Source organism: Triticum urartu, chromosome 7A (assembly GCF_056163025.1).
Source record: "Triticum urartu cultivar PI428250 chromosome 7A, HENAU_Tu73, whole genome shotgun sequence".
NCBI lineage: Eukaryota > Viridiplantae > Streptophyta > Magnoliopsida > Poales > Poaceae > Triticum > Triticum urartu.
Genome location: NC_141879.1, coordinates 103253293 through 103270991, shown reverse-complemented (window position 1 = coordinate 103270991; position 17699 = coordinate 103253293). Strand labels below are relative to the sequence as shown.

At 44.5% G+C, this 17699-nt stretch overlaps 3 protein-coding genes across 4 annotated transcripts; 1 reads left to right on the top strand and 2 right to left on the bottom strand.

The window, feature by feature from the left end:
* Positions 1 to 5644: 5644 nt before the first annotated feature.
* On the bottom strand, positions 5645 to 6716 carry LOC147958299 (uncharacterized; the record flags this gene model as incomplete). The annotated part of the gene is made up of 4 exons (XM_087532031.1): positions 5645 to 5973; positions 6057 to 6132; positions 6215 to 6471; positions 6558 to 6716. Coding segments are annotated over 4 exons (699 nt in total), but the record flags the coding sequence as incomplete, so codon positions are not given.
* Positions 6558 to 9592, bottom strand: LOC125548424 (uncharacterized). 2 transcript variants are annotated; one of them, XM_087536597.1, is made up of 8 exons: positions 9367 to 9592; positions 8471 to 9287; positions 8222 to 8377; positions 7946 to 8137; positions 7550 to 7856; positions 7023 to 7454; positions 6749 to 6944; positions 6558 to 6649 (listed from the first exon to the last, which is right to left on the bottom strand). In XM_087536597.1, exons 3-6 carry the CDS (start codon positions 8288 to 8290, stop codon positions 7294 to 7296), a joined length of 729 nt encoding a protein of 242 aa, XP_087392723.1. In that variant the 5' UTR covers positions 8291 to 8377; positions 8471 to 9287; positions 9367 to 9592; the 3' UTR covers positions 6558 to 6649; positions 6749 to 6944; positions 7023 to 7293. The 2 variants fall into 2 exon arrangements, with proteins under 2 accessions (XP_087392723.1, XP_087392724.1); XM_087536598.1 differs by lacking the exon at positions 8471 to 9287.
* Positions 9593 to 11090: 1498 nt separating this feature from the next.
* LOC125529802 (auxin-responsive protein IAA20-like) lies at positions 11091 to 12208 on the top strand. The gene is made up of 3 exons (XM_048694216.2): positions 11091 to 11380; positions 11457 to 11762; positions 11870 to 12208. Exons 1-3 carry the CDS (start codon positions 11202 to 11204, stop codon positions 11913 to 11915), a joined length of 531 nt encoding a protein of 176 aa, XP_048550173.2. The 5' UTR covers positions 11091 to 11201; the 3' UTR covers positions 11916 to 12208.
* Positions 12209 to 17699: the final 5491 nt, after the last annotated feature.

Sequence of the window (17699 nt, the reverse complement as noted above, 5' to 3'; positions counted from 1 at the left end):
TCAAATTACTACAAACTATTCTGTTTTTGACAGATTCTGTTTTTCATGTGTTGTTTACTTATTTTGATGAATCTATGGCTAGTAAAATAGTTTATAAACGATAGAGAAGTTGGAATACATTAGGTTTAACACCAATATAAATAAATAATGAGTTCATTACAGTACCTTGAAGTGGTGATTTATTTTCTTATACTAACGGAGCTTACGAGTTTTCTATTAAGTTTTGTGTTGTGAAGTTTTCAAGTTTTGGGTAAAGATTCGATGGACTATGGAATAAGGAGTGGCAAGAGCCTAAGCTTGGGGATGCCCAAGGCACCCCAAGGTAATATTCAAGGACAACCAAGAGCCTAAGCTTGGGGATGCCCCGGAAGGCATCCCCTCTTTCGTCTTCGTTCATCGGTAACTCTACTTGGAGCTATATTTTTATTCGCCACATGATATGTGTTTTGCTTGGAGCATCAATTTATTTTTTTAGGATTTGCTTGCTATTATTTAGAATAATGTTTTGCATCTTTTATTTCAACAATAGTGGAAGTGATAGCCTTTACTATGCCTATGTTACAAGTATATATGTTGCTGTTTGAAAACAGAAAGTTTACCGCTGTTGCAATAATTCCCTAGAAAAGTCAGAATGTGATAAAATGTTGAAACCTTTTGAATATTAAGATCTGATAAATTTACTACAGTGGGAATTTTATTTCATAATTTTTGGAGCTAGGGAAGTATGGATGTTGCAGCATTCTTTACAGACTATCCTGTTTAGGCAGATTGCTGTTATGTTTGCATTGTTTGCATATGGTTGCTTCTTAATGATTCTATTTGAGGATAGGACTATTAAATATGCAGAGGAATTTAGTATGCAATGTTGAATAATAATTTTAGTGATTTTCTACAGTAGAGTATAATAAGGTTTTTGCAATGGTTTATACTAACTTATCTCACGAGTCCTTATTGAGTTTTGTGTGGATGAAGCTTTTGAGATTTAGGGAGACCGTGATATGAGAGGAATTAAGGAGATACAAAAGCTCAAGCTTGGGGATTCCCAAGGCACCCCAAGATAATATTTCAAGAAATCTCAAGCATCTAAGCTTGGGGATGCCCCGGTTGGCATCCCACCTTTCTTCTTCAGCAACTATCGGTTAGTATCGGTTGATCCTAAGTTTTTGCTTCTTCACATGATGTTTGCTATTCTTAGAATGTCATTTTATTTTGCTTTGCTTGCTGTTTGAATAGAGTACCAAGATCTGAAATTATTAAATGTTAGAGAGTCTTCATATAGTTGCATAATTATTCGACTACTCATTGATCTTGACTTATATATTTCGGAGTAGTTTGTCAATTGCTCTAGTGCTTCACTTATATCCTTTTAGAGCACGGTGGTGGTTTTATTTTATAGAAATAGATGAACTCTCATGCTTCACTTAGATTATTTTGAGAGTCTTAAATAGCATGGTAATTTGTTTAAAATCCTAATATGCTAGGTATTCAAGAATAATAAAATTCTCTTATGAGTGTGTTGAATGCTAAGAGAAGTTTGATACTTGATAATTGTTTTTAGATATGGACATGATGATATTAGGGTCATGCTAGTTGAGTGGTTATGAATTTGAGAAATACTTGTGTTGAAGTTTGTGATTCCCGTAGCATGCACGTATGGTGAACCGTTATGTGAAGTCGGAGCATGATTTATTTATTGATTGATTGTCTTCCTTATGAGTGGCATTCGGGGACGAGCGATGGTCTTTTCCTACCAATCTATCCCCCTAGGAGCATGCGCGTAATACTTTGCTTTGGTAACTTGTAGATTTTTGCAATAAGTATGTGAGTTCTTTATGACAAATGTTGAGTACATGGATTATACGCACTCTCACCCTTCCACCTTTGCTAGCCTCTCTAATACCGCGCACCTTTCGCCGGTATCATACACCTACCATATACCTTCCTCAAAACAACCACCATACCTACCTATTATGGCATTTCCATAGCTATTCCGAGATATATTGCCATGCAACTTTCCACCATCTAGTTCATCATGACACATTCATCATTGTCATATTGCTTAGCATGATCATGTAGTTGACATAGTATTTGTGGCAAAGCCACCATTCATAATTTCTTCATACTTGTCACTCTTGATTCATTGCATATCCCGGTACACCGCCGGAGGCATCCATATAGAGTCATATTTTGTTCTAGTATCGAGTTGTATCATTGAGTTGTAAATAAATAGAAGTGTGATGATCATCATTCAATAGAGCATTGTCCCAATTAAAAAAAAGAGAAAGGCCAAATAAAAAAAGAAAGGACAAATAAAAAAGAAAAGGCCAAATAAAAAAAGGAAAGGCCAAATAAAAAAAGAAAGGTCAAATAAAAAAATATAAAAAAAATAAAAAGGGGCAATGCTACTATATTTTTTCCACACTTGTGCTTCAAAGTAGCACCATGATATAGTGAGTCTCATATATTGTGCTTCAAAGTAGCACCATGTTCTTCATATAGAGAGTCTCATATGTTGTCACTTTCATATACTAGTGTGAATCTTTCATTATAGAACTTGGCTTGTATATTCCAATGATGGGCTTCCTCAAAATGCCCTAGGTCTTCGTGAGCAAGCAAGTTGGATGCACACCCACTAGTTTCTTTTGTTGAGCTTTCATATACTTATAGCTCTAGTGCATCCGTTGCATGGCAATCCCTACTCACTCACATTGATATATATTGATGGGCATCTCCATAGCCCGTTGATACGCCTAGTCGATGTGAGACTATCTTCTCCCTTTTTGTCCTCTCCACAACCACCATTCTATTCCACCTATAGTGCTATGCCCATGGCTCACGCTCATGTATTGCGTGAAGATTGAAAAAGTTTGAGAATATCAAAAGTATGGAACAATTGCTTGGCTTGTCATCGGGGTTGTGCATGATTTAAATATGTTGTGTGGTGAAGATGGAGCATAGCCAGACTATATGATTTTGTAGGGATAACTTTCTTTGGCCATGTTATTTTGAAGAGACATAATTGCTTAAGTTAGTATGCTTGAAGTATTATTACTTTTATGTTAATATGAACTTTTGTCTTCAATCTTTCGGATCTGAATATTCATATCACAATTAAGAAGAATTACATTGAAATTATGCCAACTAGCATTCCACATCAAAAATTATCTTTTTATCATTTACCTACTCGAGGACGAGCAGGAATTAAGCTTGGGGATGCTTGATACGTCTCCAACGTATCTATAATTTTTGATTGCTCCATGCTATATTATCTACAGTTTTGGGCATTATTGGGCTTTATTATCCACTTTTATATTACTTTTGGGACTAACCTATTAACCGGAGGCCCAGCCCAGATTTGTTGTTTTATACCTATTTCAGTGTTGTGAAGAAAAGGAATATCAGACGGAGTCGAAACGGAACGAAATCAACTGGAGAAGTTATTTTTGGAAGGAAACACACCTGATGGACTTGGACCCCACATCAAGGAAGGAACGAGGTGCTCACGAGGGTGGGGGCCGCCCCCCCTAGGGCGCGCCCCCCTGTCTCGTGGGGCCCTCGTGGCTCCTCTGACGTGCCTCTTGCACTCATATATACCTACGTGACCTAAAACTTCCAAAACGCAAGATAGATCGGGAGTTCCGCCGCCAGAAGCCTCCGTAGCCACCAAAAGTCAATCGGGACCCTGTTCCGGCACCCTGTCGGAGGGGGGAACCCTCACCGGTGGCCATCTTCATCATCCCGGTGCCCTACATGACGAGGAGGGAGTAGTTCTCCCTCGGGGCTGAGGGTATGGACCAGTAGCTATGTGTTTGATCTCTCTCTCTCTCTCTCTCGTGTTCTTGATTTGGCACGATGTTGATGTATCGCGAGCTTTGCTATTATAGTTGGATCTTATGTTTCTCCTCCCCCTCTTCTCTCTTGTAGTGAATTGAGTTTCCCCTTTGAAGTAATCTTATCGGATTGAGTCTTTAAAGATTTGAGAACACTTGACGTATGTCTTGCCGTGGATATCTGTGGTGACAATGGGATACCACGTGCCACTTGATGTATGTTAAGGTGACCAACTTGCGGGTTCCGCCCATGAACCTATGCATAGGGGTTGGCACACGTTTTCGTCGTGATTCTTCGGTAGAAACTTTGGGGCACTCTATGAGATTCTATGTGTTGGTTGAATAGATGAATCTGAGATTGTGTGATGCATATCGTATAATCATACCCATGGATACTTGAGGTGACATTGGAGTATCTAGGTGACATTAGGGTTTTGGTTGATTTGTGTCTTAAGGTGTTATTCTAGTACGAACTCTAGGGATGTTTGTGACACTTATAGGAATAGCCCACCGGAATGATTGGAAAAAATAACTTTGAGGTGGTTTCGTACCCTACCATAATCTCTTCGTTCGTTCTCCGCTATTAGTGACTTTGGAGTGACTCTTTGTTGCATGTTGAGGCATAGTTATGTGATTCAATTATGTTAGTATTGTTGAGGAAATTTACACTAGCGAAAGTATGAACCCTAGGCCTTGTTTCAACACATTGCAATACAGATTACAAAAACTATTATCTACTATCCATATTGCACTTGTATCACCATCTCTTCACCGAACTAGTGTACCTATACAATTTATCATTGTATTCGGTGTGTTAGGGACACAACAAACTCTTTGTTATTTGGTTGCAGGGTTGCTTGAGAGAGACTATCTTTATCCTACGCCTCCTACGGATTGATAAACCTTAGGTCATCCACTTGAGGGAAATTTGCCACTGTCCTACAAACCTCTGCACTTGGAGGCTCAACAACGTCTACAAAAAGAAGGTTGTGTAGTAGACATCAAAGCCAAAAGCAGCCATGTGGATCTCATGGAGTGACGAGAACCCAGGTAGAAGATACAAGACATATTACCACTCGAGGGTAAGTGCAATTTGAAGTACGATGTTGTTGCTTCCTGCCTCTTGTTAGTTGCTTCTGAAATAATAATTGTTCTAACTCTTCCTCCGTGATCTTTCACTTGGTTAGAGGGAGGTTGTGAGTTCTACGAGTGGCACGACAATCCGATCGCAGATCCTTTCCTCAAACAGCTGGTTATCGATCTTAGGGACAAAGTGTGGTTACTTGAGAGGAGGAACGCTGCTCTGCAAGATGCTACGAGGGCAGCAGAAACAAGATGCTATGGAGTCGGCCATGGACAGCCGTGCTAAGATGATGGTGGCTGGTGTGGCTCGTGGTGATGTTGCTAGCCAGTCTGGTGACAATGCCTGCGTTCTGGGCAAGAACTACGTTAAGAATTCTGTGTGGGTGTTTGCCATGGCTCTTGCAATCTACATGCTGATCATTGTTTGGTAAAATAGTCTAGGCTAGCATAAATGTATCCTTTAGTAATGCATGAGTTATTGTTAGTTTGTGCCTGTATGCATCTGTAGGAGCTGTGTACTGTATCCAATTGTATTAGTCACCACATTATTGTGTACCAGAACCGGTTATCGCTATCAATCCTGATGCTTCAGATCATGAAAGATAGTTGTTGTTCTCAAAAGACAGGTTTGAAAAGTGTCGGCGCGGGAAAGGAGAACAAAAAGGCTTGTTCGGATCATCCAAAGAACTGATGACCGGGCACATCATAGTGAAAATGGACTAGCATGGAAATAATTGGGAAGAACCAAATTGATAAAAAGTGTGTTACATAATATTTGTTTGCAGCAGCAGTGCACCTAGCAAAACATCAACTGCTAGTGTTTGCATGAGCAAAACAGTGTCCTTAAAAACATTTAGTCTTGCATGAAAAATGTCCATATCTGAGGGTTCATCCATCTAGCGTCTAAGCCAATTAGCATCAACATACCAATATCAAAGCGGTACAGCGCTACGAATGATCCCTTAATAGCTTCAAGTGCATCGGAAGGTACTGGAGATTCATTGCCTTGCAAGCGCATAACCTCATAGAGCATCAGGTTCATGTGAATCTCCAGGTTCGCCTGTTATGCATCCGTAATAACAATTAGTACGACGTGGATAAGATGCAAAGAGTTTTGTTGCTAAAACACTAAAGATAGCTTACTTTAGTTAGTGGGATCTGGAGTTTGTCACCATCATAATTCCTGGCGAAGAACGAAGCACACATGCCATAGTCTTCCCTGTGGGAAAGTTTGTTTGCCATCACATAATTTAATTTGGGTGAGCAGCTAACAATGATGCAAAGTGGTCTTCAGAACTTACTTTTCAATGTTCTGTAACATGATCATAGGAAATGCACGGGTCCATTCTCCGGAACTGCAGTGCCAAGAATCATATAAGGATTGGATGCATCTGAAGAGTGCAGTGTGAAGCAGGTCGGACACATATGTGTGCATGTTGATCCTTCGATTGCTAAACCCAAATGGGCCGACAGCCGGGTCTAGCACTAAAATCCTTCGCCTGGCCATGTCGAATGCGTAGACGGCCCATCCGTCCGGTAGGAGTGCAGGTATATGCCACTGCCACAGAAAACAGATAGTAAGAAGTCATCAATGAGTTATGTTAAAATATAGTTTAGTTTAGATATTTATTTTTTTGGGTTCACCATCCGACTAGAGGCTGGGCTGAAAATCTCGTTTTCTTCTGTAAATGTTGCACGGATCGACTGGATGGTCAATGGATCGGCATTGGATAAAACTGCGGTATGCAAAACACAAGAAACAGACTTAAAAAACAAAAAAGATATAATGCCGAAAGAAACTATGTATTATGACTGATTTATTGGCAGGAGCTCACGGCAAAATCAGGCTCGAAAAACTTCCTCCAAAACATAGTCAAAGTGTCCTTCGAATAGGTCTTGTCTAGCTGTGAAAGCCTCCTAAAAATAACATCACACATCTCATGACTAAGCTGTTATTTTCCTGATAGTTGTTGTTGGATTTCAATGCCGTCGAGCAGTATGCGTCTTGGTTTTGGATGCATAATCCATTTCCTGAACGCATATATGGTGTGAGGAAAAGCTGTGCAATATACTAAATTGAAAATGTTGAGTGGATCTTTATGAAAATACCTTTCAAGGACGAACGTGGATGACACAGCCAACCAATCTTTTATGGCTCTAAGGACTGGGACTGCAGGCGGCAGCGAAACTGAACCAATTGACCATGGGTCGCAGGCGATGTTGCATTTTGTTATCCGAATTTTGGCTGGCACGGTGTCGTTTGTAGATCCGAATGTAACATATCCAGAGCTCGGACGTTACTCGACATAGTACGTGACTATGCTAGCAGTCAGGTCATCAAAGAATGAATAAATCGTACTGGCAACCTCTGTCCACAAGATTACAGAGATGAGTTGTTGACAGTATCTACTGCTGAATGGGCAACTGCTTGGAGTGGGTCGTCAAGCCGAAGACACACCTTCTTTGATGATTCCGTCTGGATGGCCGGGCTGAACACAACTCCCCTCTTCCTTGCAATGGAACTATTGGCCGACGAGCTACCTGCGTCAGAAATGATTCTTAAAACCGTTACTTTTAAAGGGTGTCAGTTGAACTAGGCATTGTATGTAAACTAAATGCATTTTTTCGAAACAAACCGTCGTTTTCGAGTTGTCCAGCCATCCTGGGAGAAACCTTGTCAGAAACAGGGATAACAAACGAATTGTCTATTTTTTCTTGCATAGGGATGTTGGCCAAGTTGGTGCAATTGTTTTGATTTTCACTCTTCAGGATGCATTGTTTATGTCCGTTGGCCTTGCAACAAGAACAATTCTCAGCGATGCAGTTGATGAGCTTGTCTGCAAATGTGAACATTGATGACTGGAAAGACTGCCTCATCTCTGAAATGTTTGCCAGTCCTCGAGCATTGTGCTCACGGAGAAGTATCCCGAGCTTCTCACCAGACTGTTCACAAAAATGCAGCGTCGTGATTAGTGTATACGGTAAATGATTCAACATGCTTGACAAAAATCAAGATCGATGTGTGTACTTACTATTGTTGGATAGTTTGTACGTATGTGGTTTGAAAAATCTTGTGGACCAATTTTATTGTAAGTAGCTCTTAAAATAGGCACCGATGGCATCTGGACTCGTTCCGTCGTATTAGACTGCCTCGGAATGTTTTCATTTGCGAGCTCGGTTGATGCACATACAATACCTTTGCTGACGTTTTGTTCAGCCTTGACCTGGTCAACATAAATAAAAAACAATTACGGCTTGCTCACGAAAAATGAGTATGTCTTCCGATCATGTATTTTTCGTGGACTAACCGATGCCCCGTGAAATGATATTTCTCCTCCACCCATGTTTACGGATGTGATATCAATCATCTTCTTCATCGACTCGTGCTCAAAAAGCGCTATCCTTGGGTAGATTCCGCGTGGTTTGTTCAGCTGGCCAAGCTCGAGGCTGTCAAGCACAAACACCTGAAAACATATGCATCTAGCATTGTTAGATTGGGCAAAAAAAATTAAAAACCAGCTTAATGACAGAGGCTTTGCTGTGCGCTAGATTTGTACCCGTAGGAACAGATGGCAGCCGACAATGTGAATTGTTGGATTTCGTTTAATGACATCTGAGTTGAATTTCCTTACAGCATTGAACAGATGTTTCAAAATGTAGCCACACCAGTTTCATCTTCAGATTTTGCCAACATCACTCAAGGCAGCCCAGAAATCTATTGTTACGGTAATCATGTTTGGCTGATGGAGCAAGAACATGGCCAATTACAAAGATGACAAATGCAATTTTGAAACAATCCATGTCAATTTTTCTAGAGTTGGCGGTGATGTCCCGCATTAGGTATGCCTCTGCTGCCTTCAAGCTGTGTGTACCTTTGTCATTGATGCTAGCTGCGAAACGTGTATACTCAATGCAAGCTTCAGACGGTTCGACACCTTCTGGACCAATTGCTAGCTCACCGCGTGGTATTGCAAAAACAGAGTGAACCGACTCGTCTGTAAGCTCAAGCATGCCCTGGCCTTCTAGGTTGACCACGCTGTTGTCAACATCTACTCTATCCATGAGGTAAGCGCTGTACTTAAGATTTATCTTTTGCCATGACTTGATCTGAAGCAACCCGTCGAATCCTATTTCTCTGACTAGTTGTTTCTTGAAATCTGAAAACTTGCAAATAACATAACCTAGCTTGAGCAAAGATAATCTAGACGTAATTGCTGGTGTTCCTGGTGGACCGCTGGATCCACCATCACCACCAGAACAATCGTCATCGCTGTCCAACTCATCTGGCGAAACCTCGCTCGCTGGATCTTGGTTTGCCACTCTAGCGGATTCAGCGGCGGCGAAAACGGGATCCATCCCGACAAAAGCCATTACCTATTTGCGCGAACACTATTCAGATTGATGAAGAACAGCTAAATCACTACTAATGGCGTGAGACTGATGCTGTTCATACCTTTGGATCGGCTGCCTTGGATTGGAGAGGAGCAGGTCCGTGAGAGGGCAAAGCATAAGTTCTTGTGGTGGATGTCAGCTCCTGTGCTCGACCATGGAGTTCTACCTCCTAGCTCGCGGCCTCGTTCTTCCTCCCTCTCTGGTGCGTGGGTGGGTGGGAGGAGGATGGTTGGAGAAGATGAACTCGGCGGCAGATGCAGTAATTGCGTGAAATGACTAGACCCCCTGGATAGAATTGATGTGTGGTGGGCCCTCAGCCAACTTTTTGCACGTCGAGACGTGACGAAAACAGTGTGATGGCAGCTGTTCCATCCGGCCCATCGCGAATCTGGACATCGACGTACTTAACCAACAAACTACACGGTCTAGCTGGTAAAAACAAATTACGTGTTTAATTACTGAGGCACAAGATCATGGTGGGAAAACAAGTCCAAAACGGTGTCATATTTATGATTAAGTACGATAGTTCGCGGGATATTGTCATTTTCCAACCGCGAACTCCTTTGATTATACATCAACGTAGGGTCGGTGACAATCCACAGCCGGTGCTCTTTGATTGAATTTGGTCCATCGCACGCTAATATGCTGTTAATGAAGCATTATCTGTACAGTCAGAACCATAACAGTGACGGGGGTAATGGAGTGGCTCACGTATTCTGTACGCTAATATGCTTTTTGCTGCATGCGCATGCTCGAGTGTACCTGGTACATCAACACAGAGCTGGATTATGTCGCTACAACGCCATCGCTGGCAACCAGAATACGTGGGCGGGAATCGTCTAGGGAGGGACAGCTCCCGCAAATACTGTGATGAAGCTGGCCAATGTGTAAAACAGACGGACTGGATAAAGTCCTTATAGTGCTCGTCCGCCGTTCGGCATTTTCGCGTGATAGACACGCTCCAGTTTTCTACTGCTACAGTAGGAGAGAGCCGGCAGAGGAGTGGGCAAGCATGCACGGTGTCCATGGTCAATGCAGATCGATGCTGCACGTAATGGGTCGGAGACAGTCACATGTACTGTGACTGACTGGAGTGGGCGAAGCATGGACGAGTGGCGGTGGCTGGTTTGTCTCCGGCCCTTGACTTGGGGGCATACGTTGCGCCCATGTGGGGAACGTCCGGACCGGAGGACGAGGAGCCCCCATCATCAAGGGTCAATTAACAACTCACACGCACAAAAACACCCACGCGCGCATGCACACCCCGGCGCGACCGAGTATTGCAGGAAGTGATGTTTCCACATGCATGACACGGCGATCAACACCGATCGACATGCATGCTGATCCAAGAACTCTAATCACTAGCCCATAAGCCATAACCATCGAATCACACAAGGCGTCTGCATGCATGCATAAAAAAAGAAGAAGAATGCAGCAGCGATTCCTGGACCTGGACCGTGTCGTGACTCGTGAGCCCGGGCGCGCGTGCACAACAAAGTGACTATCCAAGACACACCGATCGACGTAGAGACACGCATGGCTCGCTATCGATCGATCCACGTACTAGCTAGCGAGGCTCACGCAAGAGAGCGCCGCGGCAGCAGGCAGACAGCCCGCCCGCTGCTTGCAGCTTGGCCCCCTTGGGCCCCGACACCATGTCCCCCGCCGCCGCGAGTTCACCCTCTCCAGATCGACCTCCACTATCACCGAGCATCGTTCGCGGCCATCTATTACAGTATCTCCCTCTAGTCTCCACACCCGCATGTGCGTCGTCGGCCCCGGTGCTCCGCGCTCGTGCGTGTATATATAGGCCGCTCATCGATGCCGCTGTGTTGCCGGAGTAGCTAGCTTGACCACTGTCCTGTCCAAGGAGACAGCCAACTGCGGCCCTGCGCCATGGAGCTGGAGCTGGAGCTGGGGCTTGCACCGCCGGACCACGCGGGCTCGTGCGGCAAGAGGGGGACGAAGGAGGCGTTCGGGATCAACAAGGCCACGCTGCCACTCTTCCTGCGTGACGACGACGACGACGGTGACCACGGCAGCGGCGACGCCCGCGGCTGGGAAATGAGCAACAAGTGAGTTCTTCATCGATGGTGTACGTGCTCTTCGCTTTCGTGGAACTGACCGCAGGGTTGCCTGCAAGTCGTGCAGGAAGAAGAGGCTGATGGGGTGGCCGCCGGTGAAGAGCGCGCACCGCCCGCGCAGCAACGGCCACGTGAAGGTGAAGATGGAAGGGGTGGCCATCGGGAGGAAGGTGGACCTGTCCCGCCACGCCTCCTACGACGAGCTCCACCACACGCTCCGCCTCATGTTCCCCTCCTCCACTTCTCACCAAGGTGATTCTGATGTACGGGAGGAGCCGGACCGGCATGGCTGCCGCCGTGGTCGCGCCCCATACGCGGTCACCTATGAGGACGCGGATGGGGACTGGATGCTAGTTGGAGACGCGCCGTGGCAGTAAGTCGTGGTTTCTTTTCCCCGTCTATGCATCGAATCCGGTTGAGCAACACAAAGTCGTTGGCGTCGCCACTAACAACATTATCGAATCGATCGATCTCTTGCAGGGACTTCACCAGGTCGGCCAAGCGGCTGAAGATACTGCTCGTCTAACCGACTACAGTACTTGCCATTGCCAGCCGAGTTTGGGTGTCATGGACCTGCACCGCCCGGCGTGTGTGACTAGTTATTTTTTGCTCACTGAATACTTTTTGTACATGTTGCCGTCACGTCGACAAGTATGGGACTTTCTGAGTTTCTCTCTCAGGTCCAATGTTTAATATTTCGGCAACAGAACAAATTCGGTCTTCACCGAAGTGTCGGAAAATTATTTCAGAATTCGATCCATCGAAATTTTCTCAATTTTTATGGATGTTGACCAAATTTGAATTTTGTTTGAAGTTAGTGAATATGACCCAGAATTTTGAGTTACAAATATTTCGGTACACGCGGAAATTACCAAAATATTGGAAAACTTGTTGATTTTTTAACCATGCTCATGTCTTTAGAGTTATTAACTGCAGTACTACCCAAAACCTCCTTTACACATGATGTGCAATAATCCGTCGTCCAAATTGCCTCCAGAGTTAGAATACAAGTTGTCTCAGTGTATTTTCAGAACTACTTCAATGACATTCGAGAGACATTTCACCATGAACTCGGACTGAATTTGTAGAACCAAAATGAAATTTCAGAAATATCCCAAAACAACAAAAGTACAACCAAACTGTACGTTGGAGACCCGTCGTTGCACCCTAAAAAAAAGACCCGTCGTTGCAGTGGTGCTTTTGTATGTTCTGGACATGGACTTCTCCAGATCAAACAAATACTATTGTCCAGATTGGTGAACCTCACCAAAATCAAACTAAAATCATGCATGAAATTGAACAAATAATTTATCAGAAAAGAACTGCAGAAGGTGGAGAGATCGAATCTAGACTCCTCTCGTGGCACGGCTTGTAGTTCATTGCCATCGATAACACCGCTCACCTTCTTCGCCAATCTCGGAATGAAGCTTGGTTATCATATCGGCCTAACAAGCCACTGGTGGGCAAACGAGCTAGCACCGCGCACACTGGTGCCACCACACATCTAGCTTCCCATGGAAAAAAAATCTTATACGACAGGGTCTTTCCTTCCATCATGTGAGACCCAACCAGGATGAAGCCACGTGTCATGACCAATCTCAAAGCATCTTCTTCTTCCTCAAAGCTATTCCCCACAAAACTACGCGAGCAATCTTTTTATTCATGATTTCACATCTCGGACGATGCTTCGTCGGAGCGGGGAGGTGCTTTGGTCGGAGTATTTCCTCCACCGCCGCATCCGAATTGCCATTGGAAGAGGAGGAGTTGGGGACAAGGCCATGGCGCACCGGTTGAGCTGCGCGCGCACAGGCAACGATCACAACTTCTTCCTCGCGGCGCAGCTCAAGGCTCTCTCCCACCAGAGAGAGAGAGAGAGAGAGAGAGGTGTATGTGTGCTGCGAGGAGGGGTGACACACGAAAATAGGAGGAATAAATCTTTGTCCCTCAAATATTATATATACTCCCTACGCCTTGAATTACCTGTCATTGAAATAGATAGAAATGAATGTATGAAGGACTAAAAATACGTCTCAATAATTGGCGACAAGTAATTCCAGATGGAGGAATTGTTATTTTTAACCGGTACCTTGGTTGGCCGTCCATCGCGACGCTTTTTCCTCTTCGGTACGATTTGGGAGTTGCGTCCCCTTACAGCTCCTTGGGTATGCCGGTGTCCCTCCTGCATCGCTCCCGGTGACCTGGATCTACATTCCCTCCCAGATCATGGCTCATCCGGGTTCCGGCCACCATCGCATCCCCACCACCTTTTACTGCATTCAGCCACGCAACATCGTCCTCGCATCCGATCTGTACTCCGGCCTAGCCCCGTGTTGGGGAACGTAGCAATAATTCAAAATTTTCCTACGTGTCACCAAGATCAATCTATGGAGTCATCTAGCAACGAGGGAGGAGTGGATCTACATACCCTTGTAGATCGCTATGCGGAAGCGTTCAAGAGAACGGGGTTGATGGAGTCGTACTCGTCGTGATTCAAATCACCGATGACCAAGTGCCGAACGCACCGCACCTCCGCGTTCAACACACGTACAACCCGGTGACGTCTCCCATGCCTTGATCCAGCAAGGAGAGAGGGGGAGGTTGAGGAAGACTCCATCCAGCAGCAGCACAACGGCGTGGTGGTGATGGAGGAGCGTGGCAATCCTGCAGGGCTTCGCCAAGCACCGCGAGATATGAGGAGAAAGAGAGGGAGGGCTGCACCAACAGGCAGAGATCAGATCACGTGTTATGGGCAGCCCTAGGCCTCACTATATATAGGGGAGAGGGAGGAGGGGGCGCCCCCTCTAGGGTTCCCACCCCTAGAGGGGCGGCAGCCCTAGATGGGACTTGGGGTGGCGGCCAAGGGAGGATGCCCTCCCCCCCAAGGCACCTAGGAGGTGCCTTCCCCTCCTAGGACTCTTCCTTTTAGGGTTTCCCCACCCTAGGCGCATGGGCCCTAGGGGAAAGTGGCGCCCCAGCCCACTTTGGGCTGGATCCCTTCCCACTTCAGCCCATGGGGCCCTCCGGGATAGGTGGCCCCACCCGGTGGACCCCCGGGACCCTTCCGGTGGTCCCGGTACAATACCGATGACCCCGAAACTTGTCCCGATGGCCGAAATAGGACTTCCTATATATAAATATTTACCTCCGGACCATTCCGGAACTTCTCGTGACGTCCGGGATCTCATCCGGGACTCCGAACAACATTCGGTAACCACATACAAACTTCCTTTATAACCCTAGCGTCATCGAACCTTAAGTGTGTAGACCCTACGGGTTCGGGAGACATGCAGACATGACCGAGACGTTCTCCGGTCAATAACCAACAGCGGGATCTGGATACCCATGTTGGCTCCCACATGTTCCACGATGATCTCATCGGATGAACCACGATGTCAAGGACTTAATCAATCCCGTATACAATTCCCTTTGTCTAGCGGTACGATACTTGCCCGAGATTCGATCGTCGGCATCCCAATACCTTGTTCAATCTCGTTACCGGCAAGTCTCTTTACTCGTTCCGTAACACATCATCCCGTGATCAACTCCTTGATCACATTGTGCACATTATGATGATGTCCTACCGAGTGGGCCCAGAGATACCTCTCCGTTTACACGGAGTGACAAATCCCAATCTCGATTCGTGCCAACCCAACAGACACTTTCGGAGATACCCGTAGTGCACCTTTATAGTCACCCAGTTACGTTGTGACGTTTGGTACACCCAAAGCACTCCTACGGTATCCGAGAGTTGCACAATCTCATGGTCTAAGGAAATGATACTTGACATTAGAAAAGCTTTAGCATACGAACTACATGATCTTGTGCTAGGCTTAGGATTGGGTCTTGTCCATCACATCATTCTCCTAATGATGTGATCCCATTATCAACGACATCCAATGTCCATGGTCAGGAAACCGTAACCATCTGTTGATCAACGAGCTAGTCAACTAGAGGCTTACTAGGGACATGGTGTTGTCTATGTATCCACACATGTATCTGAGTTTCCTATCAATACAATTCTAGCATGGATAATAAACGATTATCATGAACAAGGAAATATAATAATAACTTATTTATTATTGCCTCTAGGGCATATTTCCAACAGTCTCCCACTTGCACTAGAGTCAATAATCTAGTTCACATCGCCATGTGATTAACACTCACAGGTCACATCCCCATGTGACTAACACCCAAAGAGTTTACTAGAGTCAATAATCTAGTTCACATTTACCATGTGATTAACACTCGATGAGTTCTGGGTTTGATCATGTTATGCTTGTGAGAGAGGTTATAGTCAACGGGTCTGAACCTTTCAGATCCGTGTGTGCTTTACAAATCTCTATGTCATCTCCTAGATGTAGCTACCACGTTCTATTTGGAGCTATTCCAAATAACTGTTCTACTTGGAGCTATTCTAAATTGTTGCTCCATTATACGTATCTGGTATCTCTACTCAGAGCTATCCGGATAGGTGTTAAGCTTGCATCGACGTAACTCTTTACGTCGAACTCTTTATCACCTCCATAACCGAGAAAATTCCTTAGTCCACTAGTTACTAAGGATAACTTTGACCGCTGTCCTGTGATCCATTCTTAGATCACTCTTGTACCCCTTGACTGACTCATGGCAAGGCACATTTCAGGTGCGGTACACAGCATAGCATACTGTAGAGCCTATGTCTTAAGCATAGGGGACGACCTTCATCCTTTCTCTCTATTCTGCCATGGTCGAGCTTTAAGTCTTAACTTCATACCTTACAACTCAGGAAAGAACTCCTTCTTTGACTGATCCATCTTGAACACCTTCAAGATCATGTCAAGGTATGTGCTCATTTGAAAGTACCATTAAGCGTTTTGATCTATCCTTATAGATCTTGATGCTCAATGTTCAAGTAGCTTAATCCAGGCTTTCCATTGAAAAACACTTTCCAAATAACCCTATATTCTTTCCAAAAATTCTACGTCATTTCTGATCAACAATATGTCAACAACATATACTCATCAGAAATTCTATAGTGCTCCCACTCACTTCTTTGGAAATACAAGTTTCTCATAAACTTTGTATAAACCCAAAATCTTTGATCATCATCAAAGCGTACATTCCAACTCCGAGATGCTTACTCTAGTCCTTAGAAGGATTGCTGGAGCTTTGCATACTTATTAGCATCTTTCAGGATTGACAAAACCTTCCGGTTGTATCACATACAACCTTTCCTCAAGAAAATCGTCGAGGAAACAATGTTTTTGACATCCTATCTGCAAGATTTCATAAATAATGCAGTAATCGCTAATATAATTCCAACAGACTCTTAGCATCGCTACGAGTGAGAAAGTCTCATCATAGTCAACTCCTTGAACTTGTCGAAAAACATCTTAACGACAAGTCGAGCTTTCTTAATGGTGACATTTACCATCATTGTCCGTCTTCCTTTTAAAATCCATCTACACTCAATAGCCTTACGACCATCGAGCTGTTCTGCCAAAGTCTACACTTTGTTTTCATACATGGATCCTCTCTCGGGTTTTATGGCCTCAAGCCATTTATCAGAATCCGGGCCCACCATCGCTTCTTCATAGCTCGTAGGTTCATTGTTGTCTAGCAACATGACTTCCAAGACAGGATTACGTACCACTCTGTAGTAGTACGCATCCTTATCATCCCACGAGGTTTGGTAGTGACTTGATCTGAAGTTTCATGATCACTATCATAAGCTTCCACTTCAATTGGTGTAGGTGCCACAGGAACAACTCTTTGTGCCCTGCTATACACTAGTTGAAGAGACGGTTCAATAACCTCATCAAGTCTCCACCATCCTCCCACTCAATTCTTTCGAGAGAAACTTTTCCTCGAGAAAGAACCCAATTCTAGAAACAATCCCTTATTGCTTTCGAATATGAGACAGGAGGTATACCCAACTGTTTTGGGTGTCCTATGAAGATGCATTTATCCGCTTTGGGTTCGAGCTTATCAGCCTGAAACTTTTTCACATAAGCGTCGCAGCCCCAAACTTTTAAGAAATGGCAGCTTAGGTTTCTCTAAACCATAGTTCATACTGTGTCATCTTATCGGAATTACGTGGTGCCCTATTTAAAGTGAATGTGGTTGTCTCTAATGCCTAACCCATAAACTGTCGTGGCAATTCGACAAGAGACATCATGGTATGCATCATATCCAATAGGGTGCAGTTATGATGTTCGGACACACCATCACACTATGGTGTTCCAGGCTGTATTAGTTGTGAAACAATTTCCACAATGTCTTAATTCTGTGCCAAACTCGTAATTCAGATATTCATCTCTATGATCATATC

Excerpts from the sequence above, each read along its gene's own strand:
- LOC125548424 (XM_087536597.1), bottom strand. The coding sequence starts at position 8,290 with ATGAAGAAGATGATTGATATCACATCCGTAAACATGGGTGGAGGAGAA. Across the intron at positions 7,857-7,945 it reads GTACAAACTATCCAACAATA|TCTGGTGAGAAGCTCGGGAT; the intron begins GTAAGTACACAC and ends TTTTGTGAACAG. Across the intron at positions 7,455-7,549 it reads TGGACAACTCGAAAACGACG|GTAGCTCGTCGGCCAATAGT; the intron begins GTTTGTTTCGAA and ends TTTCTGACGCAG.
- LOC125529802 (XM_048694216.2), top strand. The coding sequence starts at position 11,202 with ATGGAGCTGGAGCTGGAGCTGGGGCTTGCACCGCCGGACCACGCGGGC. Across the intron at positions 11,381-11,456 it reads GGCTGGGAAATGAGCAACAA|GAAGAAGAGGCTGATGGGGT; the intron begins GTGAGTTCTTCA and ends CAAGTCGTGCAG. Across the intron at positions 11,763-11,869 it reads GTTGGAGACGCGCCGTGGCA|GGACTTCACCAGGTCGGCCA; the intron begins GTAAGTCGTGGT and ends GATCTCTTGCAG.